Source organism: Podarcis muralis, chromosome 2 (genome assembly GCF_964188315.1).
Source record: "Podarcis muralis chromosome 2, rPodMur119.hap1.1, whole genome shotgun sequence".
NCBI lineage: Eukaryota > Metazoa > Chordata > Lepidosauria > Squamata > Lacertidae > Podarcis > Podarcis muralis.
Genome location: NC_135656.1, coordinates 5,318,061 through 5,335,366, shown reverse-complemented (window position 1 = coordinate 5,335,366; position 17,306 = coordinate 5,318,061). Strand labels below are relative to the sequence as shown.

At 51.4% G+C, this 17,306-nt stretch overlaps 1 protein-coding gene across 3 annotated transcripts in view; it reads left to right on the top strand.

Annotated features, from left to right (window-relative positions):
* ESYT1 (extended synaptotagmin 1) overlaps positions 1-15,412 on the top strand; it is a 78,877-nt gene extending 63,465 nt beyond the window's left edge. For 2 of the 3 annotated variants that reach the window (XM_077923790.1, XM_028721356.2), the window contains exons 24-32: positions 140-226; positions 1,458-1,601; positions 1,970-2,133; positions 4,558-4,617; positions 5,011-5,109; positions 6,064-6,195; positions 7,265-7,367; positions 7,456-7,505; positions 12,954-15,412. In XM_077923790.1, coding sequence (XP_077779916.1) covers positions 140-226; positions 1,458-1,601; positions 1,970-2,133; positions 4,558-4,617; positions 5,011-5,109; positions 6,064-6,195; positions 7,265-7,367; positions 7,456-7,505; positions 12,954-12,987 — 873 coding nt within the window. In that variant the 3' untranslated portion in view covers positions 12,988-15,412. The remainder of the gene's footprint in view (positions 1-139; positions 227-1,457; positions 1,602-1,969; positions 2,134-4,557; positions 4,618-5,010; positions 5,110-6,063; positions 6,196-7,264; positions 7,368-7,455; positions 7,506-12,953) is intronic. The other variant, XM_028721357.2, reaches the window with a different exon arrangement.
* The last annotated feature ends 1,894 nt before the right edge of the window (positions 15,413-17,306 follow it).

The window sequence follows — 17,306 nt, the reverse complement described above, 5'->3', positions numbered from 1 at the left end:
CCCCTCCATTCTCCATTCTGGGATTTGTTTGATACTGTCTTATAATCAGCTGGCTAACCTCAAATTGTGATATTTTCTTCCCTTTTGTATTTTCTAAATGTGGAGAGATTTTATCACGGCCTTGTGTCTCTGCCCTCAGGTCTCCTCTCAGACTGCAGAGCCAGTGTGGAATGAAGCTTTTTCCTTCCTTCTCAAGAGGCCCCATGCAGAATCTTTGGAGTTGCAGGTAGCACTTTCTCGCTCTCCCTCCCCCCAGAATGCCTGTCCTCCTTGTTGGGTAGAACTTCTGGTCTCCCCTGCTACAGTGGGGCAGTCTGCAAGCAGCAAAACCCACAAGAGATATGTTTATGGCCTAATTCACACCACATCAGGTGAGAAAGCCAAAGCCATTCTGGGGGCTGAGCACTTCATACTGCAAGAGTGGATTGCTGTGCTTCAGCCAAAACTCACTGGATGGAGTTACGCCAACAAGTCACTATACTCTGAGCCTTAGCCCTCTTACTGGGTACTTGTAAGGATTGCTGAGATAATATACCGTATTTTTTGCCCTATAGGGCGCGCCTAGTTTTTTTGGGGGGGGAATGAAGGGGGGGAATTATTTTCCCCCCAGCCCCCAGAACAGGCTGCTGTCCGCAAGCTCAGCAGGCTGCTGTCCGCAAGCCTTGGGAGCCCGACGGGAACTCCTGAAGCCTGCATTCGCCCCATAGGACACACACACATTTCCCCTTCATTTTTGGAGGGGGAAAATATGGTAGGTGGCTTGCCCTGAACTCTGAACCAGTGGTGGCTGGTGCCCTTTGGGACTTGTAGGTGGAGCCAGAGCAGATGACAGGCAGAGCCCCCCCCCCCATTTGTCATAAGAAAGAAGGCAGACAGGTGGGAGCTGGTTGGGGGGAGCCTGAGCTTGGTGGGGCAGTGCCCCACACATGCTAATGGACCAGCCTCCATGGGCCAGATCCTTATCAGGAGCATGTTTGCAGGCCAAATTTGAGAGGTGGGTGTGGCTTTCATTCCATCATGTTCAAAGTGTTTTGAAGTCCTGATGTCAGGACTTCAAATACCTTGCAAGGAATGAAAGTTTTTTCTTTTGTGTTTTAGCAGCCGATCCCATGCAGGTTTGCTGCCAGGGAACCCAAGAGCACAGGGGGTATGTGTGAGCTCTTGGCAAGCCAGGACAGGGAGTGATGGCTTGCAACTTGCTTCCTTTCAGCCCTCCCCTCTTCTGTGAGCTACATCCTTGCAGGGCAGGGAAGGGAGAAGCAGCCTTGGAGATTTTGCACGTTCTCTCAACCCAGTTCCTACCAGAGGACCCTTTACCAGGCTGCCCCTTGATAGTTTCAAAGATTGCAGGGTACAAAAGGGGTTATTCCAATGCACACCATGTGTGACCCTAATCCTTCCTGCCTGCTTCACCTGTGAAATTTTGATCGGTCCTCACCTGTCTGTCGTTCCCACAGGTGAAAGATGATGGGCATACCCTGGGTAGCCTGTCACTCCCACTTGAGCAGTTGCTGTCAGCAGAGGGGCTCGTCCTTGACCGCTGGTTCCAACTCAACAACTCTGGTCCTGCCATCCAGGTCCTGATGCGAGTGCAGCTGGGGGTAAGTGGCAATGTGGGGAACAGCAGCTCTGAACAGTCTTAACAGACTCTGACCTGTTTCCCTACGGATTATTTCCTTTTTTAAATTGTGTTTCGTACGTAACAATATGTAAAAAATTGCAACACAGAGAAGTCAGGTCTGGTCTGGTTCGTCTGGTACATAATACTACCTTTTGTGCCGTTGTTCTTATTTTCATAATATGTAGGGGGAATGTGAAGAGCCGGTGTTTTGTTTTATCTTCACCTATCGGGTCTCTCCAGCAAAGTTCTGGTGAAGCTGGTGTTGAGGTCCCCGTTCTTGACCACAGGATGAATTCGTATGACTGTCCTGGGAAATCATCTTCCATTTTTGTTTGCCTCGTCCCGCAGGTTCTGATCTCTCAGCACTCCGGTGTGGAGGCCCTTCATGCTGGGGCTGGAGAAGAGAATGAGGAGGCCTCCCAGAAGGGATCTGAGACGGAGCTGTACATCCGGGAGGATGGAGACTCCGGTTCCACTCAAGAGCTGCGCCAGCGCCTGCCACAGGCCAGCAGGTAAAGAAGGGCGACCCTGTGGGGTGTGGAACCCAGCAAACAATTTGATCTTGCACAATAAAATTGAGCTCCTCAGGCCAGGGATTGTCCTCCAGGGGTTATTGGACTACAACTCCTCTATCATTGGCTATCCAGGCTGACAACATCAGGAGGGCCACACGTTCTCTATCCCTGCCTTAGCTCCTTGCAGAGGGTAAATGCACTGCCCTTTATCTTAGTGCCTCTGCTGCAAGGAGACCACATTTTCTGATGCATCAATAAGAGAGGCTGAGGGTCATTAGATCGCTTTCCTGACAGTCTTGACTCCTCCTTCCTCCACATCTGATCACCTGACTCTCGCTCTCTGTCTTCTTTGCTTGGGCCCACTTTTCTTGACATGTTTGGCTGATCTGCTCTGCTGTCCCACTGGCAGGAGGGTGGTTGGTGGGGGTCACAGCCTGTATGGCTGCTATTGGTCTGTCTTTGCTGATCTCACAGAGGCCTGTTTAGAGGGAGGCAACTTTTGAACAAGGATGGGGAGCCCTGGCTCACAGGCTGTCGGATTTCATCCAGCCCTGCCATGCAAACTTCACAGTTGCAGCTCCTTCCTCAGCAAGAAGATCAAAGTGGAGAACAGCCCTGGCCACACACACCATCAGCCATGCTGAGCCACGTGGCTCAGAGGGAAAAGGATTGCTCTGCCACAGGGTTGGCCAATGCTGCAGCTGATAGCTGCTGGTACTTCACCCACTCCTTCATTCCTGCCACAGCTGCTGCAGCCGCTCACCTGATCAGCTGCCTGCAACGTGGCATCGGCGCAGGTGCTCTCCACCCCATGCATTGCCATGACGGCAGCAAGTGCAGTTTAAAGTACTTGGCTGTCACTGTGGCAAAATTTGCAGCCGTGCAGGCACTCTTTGGTGCATCCTCGGCCAGAATGCCTCTCTCTAAATAAGGGCCCCTTCTTCAGAGGGAGGGTATTAGACTGCTGTTAATGAAGCAACCAAACAATGATAGTGAAGAAGAGATGGAGGTAGCAGGGGGAGGAAGGAGACAGGGAGCAAAGTATCAGAGTAGACTGCCCACATCATGAGGCATCAACTTTTGTGTTGGCCCTGGCAGAGAGGTAGACTTGTGTTCCAAAATTTGTCTCAGTTCACTGTATGCATTGTTTCACATCACCAGAAGTGGTTTGCAGAGACAATAAGATACAAATATGTAATAAAAATAGATTAAAACTAAATCTGTACTAAAAAGTAAGGTAAAGGTAAAGGTACCCCTGCCCGTACGGGCCAGTCTTGACAGACTCTGGGGTTGTGCGCCCATCTCACTCAAGAGGCCGGGGGCCAGCGCTGTCCAGAGACACTTCCGGGTCACGTGGCCAGCGTGACAAAGCTGCATCTGCCGAGCCAACGCAGCACACGGAAACGCCATTTACCTTCCCGCCAGTAAGCGGTACCTATTTATCTACTTGCACCCGGGAGTGCTTTCGAACTGCTAGGTTGGCAGGTGCTGGGACCGAGCAGCGGGAGCGCACCCCGCCGCGGGGATTCGAACCACCGACCTTTCGATCGGCAAGCCCTAGGCGCTGAGGCTTTTACCCACAGCACCACCCGCGTCCAATACTAAAAAGTACTCATCCACAAAAGCCACCCTACAACAGAATAAGTGCCCCCCCAACAGCCAAAAGCCGGGTCATTACAGCTGTCCAAGTTGCTGGAAGGTCTTTTCCTGGCATCAGAAGGAAGCCAAAGTCAGCGCCAGGAAAGCTTCCCTGGGGAGAACATTCCTGAAGTGGGGGCCACCACAGGAGAGGCTTGTTCTCACCCTCCAATATCTTTTGGAGATGGACTGCAGAGGAGAGCCTCAGATGTTAATCTCTGAGCCTGAGTGAGTTTATGGGGAAAGGTGACACTTGAAGTGTTTGACTACCACGCTGGGCAAGGCTCCATAGGTCCAAAGCAGTATACAGTTTGGGGGATGCAAATGTTTATTGAAATTTGATGCTTTGGATAGCTCTAATGTGGGACTTGTTTTCCATCTGTTTATTGGTGTTATTTGCATCATTCTACCAGGAATACTGAGTTCCTTTTTCACAGTCAAGGCAGATCAAGGGTGTTTATATGTGTTACAGTCCTTGCTTTAAAAAAAAAAGTCTATGGGAGAAAACACCAGGTGAAACTTGCATGGAGTTACTAAGAGTTAAATATAGGCCTCTGTTTCCATTGGGAGTAACTTGTGGTGTGTGATTGTGTGTGGCTGTGTGGGGGTCTGGCCCTACTTGCTACTGGAATGGATCCCCCCACAGCTTTCCACCACACGGCCTTTGCCCCGAAGAAGGTTCCCCACTCCCGCTTTAGAGTCTGAATTCTGAGGGTCCAGGGTCAGCTTGTGAAATTGAAGCCAGTACACTGTGGGCTTTTGAATAACATCTTGTTGATACAGATCGGCTGAGTGGCCTTGGAGCTTTTTGCCAGAAAGGGAACAACAACGCTTGCTGTTTATGTACGTAATATATTTAATACTTTAAAAGATGGGAGCACTACTCTGCTCCATGTCTTGCAGCACGGTGCTCATTTGGGCTTTGGGAACACCAGCAAGTCTGCTTCCCCACCCCCACCCCCCTGCAGCAATGAGAGCTGCAGGGAAGTTCTTAACCTCCCTGCTTCTTGAGCCCTCCCTCACCGCTGTACCTAAGCATACTCATCGCTCATGCATTCTGCTCCCTTAGCATCTGTGGGGGCAACATGGACGAGGCTTTGACCATCACATTTCCTTCCTCCAGCTGCACGTGCTGCCAAAAAAGTGTCAAAACGTCTTGCCCTTTCCTCATCCAGCCCCATGTGCTACCACGATTCCCCTAATAATCAGCTGGGCTTGTGTCTTTCTGCCCTGCAGTAACCTGGAGCTGTCAAACTCGCCCCTGGGCCAGATGAGCCTCACTGTCTGGTACAACATGGATGCGCGCAAACTCATTGTCATCATACACGCCTGCAGGTAAGGGCTGGAGGGGGGCTTGATTTGGGAGGAGTGGGACAAAGAGAGGGCTTTGGCATGGAGCCCCCAAAAAGAGGTTTTCTTAACTGCACATAGAAAATGGGTACATTCTCAGCCATCTTGCTGGATTTTGTGCTACCACCCAAAGAGGGTTTTTACTTTATGTATGCTTTGACTCTTGGCTTCTACACCAAGTGGCAGTAAAAAAAAAAGGGGGGGCACTCCCAGGTGACCTGGTTATTGAACACTCATCCCAATTCATTTGCAGAGAGATCAGACAACATTGGTTACTTGATGAGCATTCACTCTGATCTAGTTGCAAAGATGTTATGTAGATGCTGCTGCATCAAAACAAGCTTTATCCCACACTTTCCAGAACGTTTCCCCGTCACTTTCCTTAATGCTAAAAGTCTGATCTTTAGGGAAGTGGGCTTGCTGCACAAGAGCTCCAGATCAGCTATTATTGTGCAACCTGAATTTGCTGGTACATGGTTGGAATAATAAATAATAAAAGACAGCCCAACGTGATTGCTATAGTTAGCATAGAGTTGTATCTAATCTTAGCCCTACTCAGAACAGACCCATTGCTATGGATTGACATGACTAACTTCAGTGTGTCTACTCTGAGAAAGGAGCAGGATTGGGTACAACCCCTAGAGAGGATTTCATTTCCATGCTAATTTGATTGTTGCATCAGAACAAACATTTCTGCCTGCCAGATGGAACAATCTCCCTTCTCCTCTCCCCACACTGTTCTGGGGATTCTATGGACCCTGACCCCCAACTGACTGAGAGGAGGGGAAAGTCCTGCTGAACCAGCTCCCACTTGCCCAAATACTTCATTGAATCTGGCCCAATATGTGCCATTAAGTTCTTCAAATCCCTCCTTCCATTTGATTTAGGGGCACTGAATGTTCCCACCCATCCTAATAACCCTCTCTCCCTTCATTTCAGAAATCTTAAGTCAGGTACCAAGGACACACCTGACCCCTATGTCTCCCTGATCCTACTGCCTGACAAATCCCGTGTCACCAAGAGAAAGACAACCGTGCGGAAGAAGACCCACAATCCAGAGTTCAATGAGAAGTAAGGGAGGGTGCCATTGTGTGAGGGTGGGTGGGTGTCTGAAAGGGTCACCAGCTCCTGGGAACTGGAGCTGCCTCTAGCTTATAGTGAACAGTCAGGTTGTTTGGAGAGGACCAGAGGGTGGCGACACAAGAACGGGCCTTTTCTGCAGTGGGATGCTCTCCCCAGGGAAGTTCGGCTGGTGTTTTCATCATATACCTTTAGGCACTAGGTGAAAATGTTCCTTTTCAACCAGGCCTTCGGCTGATTAACATTTTAAGTCCTTTTAAATGTGGGGGGGAGAGTTTGTTTTGTTCTGTGTTTTTATTTTTATGCTGTGAACTGCCCTGAGATATCAAGATGAAGGGCAGTATACAAATTTTAATAAAAATAATTTCAACATCACTACATAAAAATAATAACTGCTATAGTGGGGTCGCTATTACCAAGCTCTATCCATGACATCAGATAATTTTATTTTGGGTGACTTAACTCAGTGCTAACTATTACTCCCTGCTTCCCTACTTGCAGTCACTAACACAGATTAGATTCCCTGCTCCAGCCCTATGCATGCATTCGTATTGAGTGTGTTTCGTCGGTGGAAGGGCTGGGATTCACAGCTTTACCATTAAATAACTCTTCTGTTGGGATGCGGGTAGTGCTGTGGGTTAAACCACAGAGCCTAGGACTTGCTGATCAGAAGGTCGGCGGTTCGAATCCCCGCGACGGGGTGAGCTCCCATTGCTCGGTCCCAGCTCCTGCCAACCTAGCAGTTCGAAAGCACGTCAAAGTGCAAGTAGATAAATAGGTACCACTCCGGCGAAAGGTAAACGGCGTTTCCGTGCGCTGCTCTGGTTCGGCAGAAGCGGCTTAGTCATGCTGGCCACATGCCCCGGAAGCTGTACGCCGGCTCCCTTGGCCAATAAAGCGAGATGAGCGCCGTAACCCCAGAGTCGGTCACGACTGGACCTAATGGTCAGGGGTCCCTTTACCTTTACCTTTAACTCTTCTCTTGGCCAAAAAGGGCAATTAAAATGTGTGGGGTAATCTATGTGAAACCGGCCTTGATACTCGCTTGCCCTTTCCACAGGTTTGAATGGGATCTGACGCTGGACGATGCCCAGCGGAGGAAGCTGGAGGCCTACATCAAAAACAGCGTGTCTTTCATGTCCCGAGGGGAGCCGATAGGGAAGGTATGGAACTCGGGAGGAGCTGCCGTTTCAGGCTCCCCATTGGAGAGGAGCCGGCATGTGACTGCTTCTCTGTGCTTTCCCCTCCCAGGTGCACATCGACCTCTCGCAGAAGGACCTGTCCCAGGGCGCTCCCCAGTGGTGAGTACAGCCGGAGGGGCAGTTGCCCCATAGCGTCTCCAGTATCACTGGGCAGGCAGAGGAGGTCTTGCTACCTGGGCCGTCGTTTTCATAGAGGATGCAAAACGTGATTTGAAGGAGGGGTCCTCTCATTCTTGGGACTAGGGTAGGGAAACAGATGGTTCTGTATGCCATGCCACTGAGGATGGACCTGGGATAGCTCCATTGGTAGAGCATGAGACTCTTAATCTCAGCGTTGTGGGTTCAAGCCCCACATTGGGCAAAAGATTCCTGCCTTGCAGGAGGTTCAACTAGAAGACCCTTGTGGTGCCGTCCAACTCTACAATTCTATGAGTCTAGATTCTAAAATTTAGTCTCTTGTCCCTTATTGACTGGGACGCGGGTGGCGCTGTGAGTTAAACCACAGAGCCTAGGACTTTCCAATCAGAATGTTGGCGGTTCGAATCCCCACGACGGGGTGAGCTCCCGTTGCTCGGTCCCTGCTCCTGCCAACCTAGCAGTTCAAAAGCTCGTCAAAGTGCAAGTAGATAAATAGGTACCGCTCCAGCAGGAAGGTAAATGGCGTTTCACCAGAAGTGGGTTCACCAGAAGCGGCTTAGTCATGCTGGCCACATGACCCAGAAGCTGTACGCCGGCTCCCTCAGCCAATAAAGCGAGATGAGCACTGCAACCCCAGAGTCGGCCACGACTGGACCTAATGGTCAGAGGTCCCTTTACCTTTACCCTTATTGACTACATGGAGCAGTGAACCATAAAGGTCTTTCTCTGTCCGAGGGACAGTGAAGTATTCCAGGTGGAATCCACACTGAAGCCCCTTTGCTTGCAAGCCACTGTGGCACTTACGTTTTTCACCAATGCAGTTGCTGCTCATTCTGTGGAATACAACATTGTGCCTCCCTCGTCTTCCCATCTGCTTGGAGCGTTAGTGCAAGGAAATGGAGCAATCCCTCCATTGACTTGCATAGGAGGAAAGGAGAGGCTAGATTCCTAGAAGAATCTGTTGTGGGTGGGGGGAACTTCACCCACCCAGCAAAGACCCTGTTTACCCCAAGGATCCCTCTTGGAGGAGGGGTAGGATTTCTGGGCTTCTGGCCTCTTGTTTCTTTCCCTTATGCAAGTTGCACTGGGAGGAAGAAGAAGCTGAATCCTGGGAAACAGCTGGTGGGAGGAGAAGCCCGCTGCCACCAAGGACCTTTGCAATGGCAGGGCCCTTTCTGAGGAGGTGGGATTCGCACCAACCTCAGCAGCTGTTTCTTGAGATCCAGCCTCTTTCCCCCCACTGTGAAGGTGAATGGAGGGGGGTCACGCTCTCCATGAACCTTGCATAGGAGGGAACAAGAGGATGCACCCCCAAAACGACTGCCGGGTGAATGCAGCCACCATCACAGTTACATTCCTACTCACACTGAAGGCTTCGGGGGAAAGGGCTTTTAAAGTGCACTTTAAATGAAGCAGCATTAAAAACAAAACACAACCCCGTGATCTCCTTCCAGACAGAGAAAAATGGGAGGATAAAACGCCCACCCACACAAGGTTAAGTATTAAAGATGGAGCAAGGGAGGAAGGTGCCAGACTAGTTCTGGAAGCCACGCCTGTTGATAATAAACAACATGCAGCTGTTTTATGAGGAAGTACCCAGTGAAAGAATCATGCAATAGCTAAAAGAGGTCCTGAAGGGGTCTGGAATTCGGGGGGGGGGGGGACAGTAGTGGTGGCCTCATGAGCAAAGGAAACCAGAATACTGAACAAAAATGTGCAGAGCTAATATGTATTGGACCCTAGTCCTGGAGGCACTGTCCACTGTTTTCCTTTTTCCTCACTCCCCTATCCCTTTCCCCTCCACCCCACCTTGAATGTGGCTCTTTCTTAAAACTCTCTCCTGAACTTGGAGCCTAGGCTGCAAGTGCATATACAATCATTCATAGAAATTCAGAGAATCATAGAATTGTAGAGTTGGAAGAGACACTGAGAGTCATTTAGTCCAGTGTTTCCCAACCTTTTTTGGGCAAAGGCACACTTGTTTCATGAAAAAAATCTCGAGGCACACCACCATTACAGCCCCGTGACGTCAGCGCGCAGCGTCACGCCGGGAGGGACGCACGAAAGTGTAAGTTTCAATTTTTCCCCCTCCCCCTTGCCTTCCTTCTGTGCCAACCGCCAAAAAGCCAAGAAAAAAGCCAAGACTTTAGGGCAGCAGGTCGACACGGAAGAAGCTCCTACCTAAGGACAGGTGCGACGGCCGTGTCCTCTTCTGCCACACTTGGCAGCCCTGCCTCACGGTCGTGACTCCCACCCTGATTTCTCCCCGCAGGTCGAGCGGCACAGGCAGCCCAATGTGTCCAGCCCAGACACAAGCCCCGCTTCCCCACTCTAGATCCTCAATGCGACCAAGTGCTCTGGACTCCCGAGCAGGGTGGGAAAGAGGACTCGCATCTGGTAGCCTCCGGGCTCCTCGCCTGCTCGAGGGATGGCATTGCAGGCAAGCTGCCGGCCGTCGCCATCGCCGCCCCCTCATGCGAGTGGACCTGCCCGGAGTGGTGGGCCGGGGGAGGCTCGCTCTCTGTGGGGATGTGGCCCGCACTCGCGGCCCCGCTTCCTCCTGCCCAGGGCTGAGCTCCTTACCCGCGATCTCGGTCTCGCGCACGCGGATCCCACTTATTCTGAAGCTCGCGCCACTAGCCGGGGCTCTCACACCGTGCCAGGGCGAGGCGGCGCGGCCCACTGATGTCATCGCGGCTCGCCGCCGCCCTCGACTTCCCTGTTCCCTCCCCTCCCTCGGGTCGCCGTGGTTACCGAGGACTGCAAGCTGCTCGGGCGAGCGTGGGGCATTAAGTGGGAGAAGGAAAATTAAAATTAAAACTCGCCTGAAGGCCGCCTCTCCGGATACAGTGGTGCCTCGCAAGACGAAATTAATTCGTTCCGCAAGTCTCTTCGTCTTGCGAGTTTTTCGTCTTGCGATGCACGGTTTCCCATAGGAATGCATTGAAAATCAATTAATGCGTTCCTAGGGAAACCGCCTTCAGACCAGGTCCGGGGACAGTCTGTCCCCTGACCTCTTCTGAAGGCTGGGGGGGGGGGGACAAGGGCTTTTCTTCCCACCCCCAGCATTTTAAAAAACCCCGGGACAGCGGAGGACTTCTCCGCTGTCCGGGGCAATCTTAAAATGCTGGCGGGCGGCATTTTAAAATCGCCCGGGACAGCGGAGGACTTCTCCGCTGTCCGGAGCGATTTAAAAGCCCCTGGGAAGGCAGGCAGGGGGGACAAAGATTTTCGCCCCCCGCCCGCCTTCAGAAGAGGTCCTGGACCTCTTCTGAAGGTGGGCGGGTGCGAAAGTCTTTGCTCCCCCCTGCCTGCCTTCCCGGGAGAGCGGAGAAAGGCAGCGCGTTTCTCCGCTGTCCCGGACGGCTTTTGAAGGCAGGCTTTTGAAAGCCGTCCGGGACAGCGGAGAAACGCAGCGCGCCCTTGCCGCTGCCCCCCGACTTGGCTGGAAGGCTGGCGGGGGGAGAAGCCTGCTCCTCCCCATCGCCAGCCCCGCAAACTCGGGGGACAGCGGGAGAGGCGCAGCGCGCCCTTGCCGCTGCCCCCCGACTTGGCTGGAAGGCTGGCGGGGGGAGTAGCCTGCTCCTCCCCATCGCCAGCCCCGCAAACTCGGGGGACAGCGGGAGAGGCGCAGCGCGCCCTTGCCGCTGCCCCCCGACTTGGCTGGAAGGCTGGCGGGGGGAGAAGCCTGCTCCTCCCCATCGCCAGCCCCGCAAACTCGGGGGACAGCGGGAGAGGCGCAGCGCGCCCTTGCCGCTGCCCCCCGACTTGGCTGGAAGGCTGGCGGGGGGAGAAGCCTGCTCCTCCCCATCGCCAGCCCCGCAAACTCGGGGGACAGCGGGAGAGGCGCAGCGCGCCCTTGCCGCTGCCCCCCGACTTGGCTGGAAGGCTGGCAGGGGGAGAAGCCTGCTCCTCCCCATCGCCAGCCCTGCAAACTCGGGGGACAGTGGGAGAGGCGCAGCGCGCCATCCCGCTGTCTCCCGACATGGTTTGGAGGCTGGCGGAGGGCTTCCTCCTCCCCCAGCCCCGCAAGCTCCCAGAGCGATGCCAAAGCTGCGCGCAGCTTCGGCATGGCTCTGGGTCCCGTTCTGGGGGAGGGGGAAGCTCGGGCTTCCCCCGCCCCAGCCCCACGCCTGGCGGTGGGGGAATAATTTTTCCCCCTTTATTCCCCCCCCCCCCAGGCTTCGGAGGAGGTCCGAGGACAGTGGGGAAGACGCGCTGCGCTTCCCCGCTGTCCCGGAGATTTCCCTATGGGCTTTCGTCTTGCGAAGCAAGCCCATAGGGAAATTAGTTTTGCGAAGCGCCTCCAAAACGGAAAACCCTTTCGTCTAGCGGGTTTTCCGTCTTGCGAGGCATTCGTCTTGCGGGGTACCACTGTATCTTTCGAATTTTTTAATTTTTCCCGCGGCACACCAGGCAACGTCTCGCGGCACACTAGTGTGCCGCGGAACACCGGTTGGGAAACACTGATTTAGTCCACCTTCCCTGCAGTGGAGGAATCATCCATGACAGGTGGCCATCCAACCTCTGCTTAAAAACCTCCAAGGAAGGGAGTCCACAATCTCTCGAGGAAGCCTGTTCCACTGTCAAACAGCTCTTACCCTCAGAGAGGTCTTCCTGGTGTCAGAATTTCCTTTCTTGTAAATTGAATCCATTTGTGAACACCCAGATCAACTAGCAAGCATAAAAATAAGGCCACAGATGCTGAGATCTCTAGAGTAAAGCCACAGTTGTCACAAAATCACATTGAGCATTGATTCTGTGATTGGAACAGAGTGATACAAATTGCATGACTACCCAGGGTGGCAAGCTGGGACACCCCATAGTTGTCAACTTTTCCTTTTTTAAGGGAAATTCCCTTATTCTGAATAGGATTCCTCACAAGAAAAGGGAAAAGTTGACAGCAATGGGACATCCTGATTCACTCTCTCCCTGTGTAGGGGACAAGAGGGGGGGGGACGGCAGCCTGCACACAACCATCTAGCAGTATGGGGGCATTTCTTCTGATGGGCATGTTGGAAGAAGGAGGGTAGCGGGAAGATGTGGAACATGAGATGCTGTACCAAATTCCCTCAGACTTCGTAGTGAATTTTCCACAGTCACAATTAGGCATTATTGAGCATCCTCTGTGTATTACAAGTGGAACAGATGCTGCCTAGCCTATGGACATGTAAGGACAAGGAAAGGAGCTTGGAGGAACGTGAGCTCCCATGGTTCTTTTTAGGGTGCATTCAGTGACTTACAAAAACCAGGATTTACATCCTCCTGCCTCCCCCAAAGTGGTGTGAGATGTGGTTTCCCTTATTGTAGTGATTTGGAGGGTTTCAGAGTGCCTTTAACAGCCTGGGAACCCTTCCTTTGAGGTGGTTTTGTGCCAGGTCTTCAGCAAAGGCTCTCCTTATCTTGCAGGTACGATTTGAAAGATGACAAAACCAGCTCCTAATCTCCACGGTGCCTCCTGTCTTGAAACTTCACCATCCAGGGAGTTGAAGAGCTGGCACTGACACTGCTACCACCGCCACCTTTCGCTGGAGGACTCCAAGCTCACCCGCCTGCTGGACGGACTCTTCAGTTGTATCTGTTTTTTAAGCAATCATAGTGTCGTGTTCTTAGAATCTTCTTTTTTCACCGAGAAGTGACTCCTGGGTGGGTTTTTGAGGCGGTGAGGGATTCGCACCCTGCATTCACCCTGTGTGCTTCTCTCAACACTGCATACCGCATGCTGCCTTTTTTTTTATTGACCAAAGAAGTGGACCTTTTTCATCCTTCTGTTGAGGATGAAGTTCCTTTCAGGCTCTACAGATGCTGTAGGCTGACGCTTTTTCAGTAGCCACTGGAGAAGAAGCTGAAAGGGCCGGGAGCGAAGGGAGCCTGGGGCGAGGGGGTGAGCTAGAGAAGGACTAGGAGCTCCGCAGGGAGGGACCAGATATTTCCCCAGAATAACACTTGGGCAAATAACCTCCTTTGGAACAAAGGGTTCCACACCAGATCTTTTATCTAGAAAGGGAACATTCTGCAACAACCCTCGTCCTGGGCTTGTTTGGCTGGGAAAAGCAACTTGAATTCAGTTGTCCTACTAATACACTTTTCAAATGGCGTTCAGTCTTTTTGAGAGACGGGATTTGAGGGGTGGAGAGCGCAGTGGCCAAGCCATTTTTATTTGCCTTTTTTATCATTCTTTCCCCATTATGGGGAGTCCATGGCTGTGACCTCTGTGCATTTAGCTGATGCCTGTCAAGTGTCCTGGTGTACCCTGCCCTGACTGTGTGCAGACCCACAACCTCCTGGTAGCAGTTCACGCTAACCTCGCCAAACATCACCTGCTCTTTCTGATTCTGGCTCCTTTAAACTGAATCTGTTTGTTTTTGGCTTCTTGTCCCACCCAGCATTATGCTGATAGTCCAAATGGACAGACAGCTTTCTTGCAGTATTGTTATTTGTGCCACTCACGTTGCTGTTTTAAAAAACGAATGTTGCTTGGTGCCTTCTTGCACTCCAGTCCTGGAATTGGTGTGTGGCGTGTCAAACCTCCTCCGCCCCAACCTCCCGCACCAAGTTCTAGGTCCGTGTGTATTCTGTAGCAGGAAATTCATATTCCGTGCTCCAAATCAGATTCACAGATATGCAGAATTTATCTACCTGTACACAGAATTAACTTGCAATATTTGCATTTTCTGACTGACTTTGAAAATAGATTTGCAGGGAAGGATAGGCACGAAGGCTTTGGGGAGGGAGAGGAGATTTGCTTCAAGAAGCAAAAGGACAACATACACCGTATGCATGATTTTAAGGTTTCCTCTGCTAGCATGAATTTTTTAGAGCTGAGCTTTTAGGACCATTGCACACATGAAGACTAAAGGGCCCTTAGACACCCCCCTCCTTTTTCAGAGCAATAAATCACTGCTTGCAAATTTCAGTGCTGTCCTACTGTAGTGCTGGGGAAATGGCTTGATTGCTCTTTTACAAAATAGACCCCAGTGGCCGGGCCTCCATTTATTCTTTGCCTTTCCCGTATCCCCAGGCTATTCTCGCTTGAGCTGGGCTTGGCGGAGGCCCCTTCCAGGGGGCTTGTGGGCAGCATGGACTTCCCCTCATGGAGCTCTTCAGCAGCTGCACTTGGGGTGGTTGTTGTTGTTTGTTTTTGTGGAGGTTTGTTGTCTGCGGTGTTGCTATGGGAAAGAATCAAACCGCTTTGGCGATTTTTAAAAAATCCACATGGCTAAGCCCACAGGAAGCTAAATCTTGATAGATGCCTCACAGTGGCTAGATTTATTCCGCCTTCGCAGACCCTGTAATCTGGGCCAGGTGGGCAGAGCAGCTAGACGGCAGGGCGGGCTCTAGCCTCTCCAAAATATGGAGGGAGGGGGAGCACAGTATTTGCTGCTCTGTCTGAGGCTCCACTGCCGAGCAATCTTGCCTCTTTGCTCGCCTTTTCCTACTGTTCCTTTGCTTCACAACTGGGAGCTGCCAACATGGAACTCTCAAGTCCTAGCCCCCAATTCCTTTCCACGCATGTGCACTCGCTCTTCCGTCTCTGAAGAAGCCAAAACCATTAATTGTGGTCTATTTATGAAGAGTTTTTTAAAGTGCTTGTTTCTACGCGTATGACCGTAGCGAATGTGTCTGACACAGCAAAAGCACCTCCTTGTTGAATCTGCGCTGCCCCCCCCCCCAAGAGCACGTTGAAAGATTTGGGGTTGGGGGGTGCCGAGTGTGCCTGCAAAGAGCTCAATCACTTGCTGCCTTCCATGCCAAATCAAAGCTCCCGAAAGCACGGCTTCACTGCACGAGTGTGTTACTGGCACCTGTGCCTCTTGTAGCAGCCACTGTAATTTGTTGTAGCAAATAAAGAGAGGAGGAATCTGTGACTCTGCTTTAGTTTTTATTTACTCTGCTGCTGCTCCCGCCGCCGCCGCCATGAGCCCAAGCCCTCCCAAACAAAAGCTTGGTAGGAAAATCGATTTTATGCATGCAATCAGTTTGAGCTCCTGCAATTTCAGTGCTCAGAGTGTGCCTTCAAGATTTGAGAGTTTGCATGCACATTCGGACAACGAGGTCCAAAGTGTGACGGACAACATTATTCGCATTTTGAAGCACCAGGGTATTTTGGGGGGTGTGCTGCCTCCTTGTGATGATGTCTTAAAATCTCTTCAGGCTGGTTCTTACACAAGACCCCCCTCCTACCCTGTATGCATCCCACAGGGCTTGCCTAGGCATCTAATGCCATTCTAGGTAGCTTTTCAGTGTGGATCTGGAATCAGGGGACCAACTGCACACTGAAAGCGTGTTAGGCAGCAAATAGGCTGAGGCTTGACCTGCCACTAGCATTACTGCTGTGCCTCTCCTGCAACCCCACCTGAAGCATACCACTTGAAATTCACTATTTTAAAAATTCACTATTTTAAATAACAAAACTGGCACAGTAGAGCTGATTCACTCTACGGCCTTCACAACTGCTGCACCTTGTTCAGGATGAGTTATTGCGGTTCAACAAATAAATTCTCTTTTTTGGTCCAAATGGCTTGAAAAAACACCATGACCTCTTGCTAAATTTCAAACTTGTTTCTTGAGCTTGTGCCACTCTCATTGTGTTTTAGAGCCAATAAAACATGAAGCTCACTTCTCCAGTTCACCTGCATGCTGAAGCCTTCACACCTGAAGCTTGCAGTATCCGACTCTCCATTCTGAGAGAGAGACTAGCATGGCATCAGCTGGTATAAATTTTGCATGGGTGAAGTTGGTGGCTCTGAATTGTGGAGGAACAGGGCCAGAGACACTGAAGCTACAATTGCTGCGCTTTCTTAAACATGTTTCAGTATTTAACTGTGTTACAAGTTAATTTGCCCATTTGTCCCACACTTGGGGAACAATCTGGACTTTTAAATATATATATTTGATACAGTTCGAAATAGTATGTAACCATTTCCCTGTGGGAACAGTATGTCTGTGCTTTAGCAAGCTGGGAGTGTGACAAGCCCTCGGATGTAGGGCATAGCAGATAACACATGCATTCTTTTCTGCTGGCGTGAAGTCAAAGCAGGTGACTTGATTCATGTTCTGGAAGGAAAGAAGAGGACTGCCCTTCAAAGAGACAGACAGACATACCCCACTACTCCCGGACCATTACTTTACCCCTGAGGAATCACCACCATTTCTCATGTCCACTCTGAAGGTCAACTTCTCCAGGATAAAAGGCATCCCATCACTTAACTACCGTATGTTCTGGCGTATAAGACAACTTTTGAACCCCAGAAAATCTTCTCCAAAGTCGGGGCGTGTCTTATACGCCGGGTATGGTTGTGGCAGGTGGGGGCAGGAGCGAGAGAGTTAACCCGCGTGGTGACGGCTGCGCGGGAGGCAGCCAGGCAGCGGTTGCGGGCTCGAGAGAGGCGGCAGCCGAGGCGGGAAGAGGCTGCCTCTAGTTGGCTGCAGGCGAGGGTAGTCTTATATGGCGAGTATATCCCAAACTCTATATTTTAACATGAAAAGTTGGGGGTCGTCTTATACGCCGGAATATACGGTAGTAGCCAAGCGCCATCTCTTGGAATCTACTTCTGTTTCCAGCCTAGAGCTACAATATAATTTGCGTGGTTCTGTGCTCCTGCAGTGACCTCCTATTGGTGACTTCATCAAAATTAAGTGGCAAAAAGGAACAGGGTTCCCACCCCGAGAATGAATAAGGGTGCGTTTGTACATGCAGATCTGGCGAGGCATCTTTGCATCTGGGGTCACTTCCAAAGCATTTACTGAGCAAACAAGTTT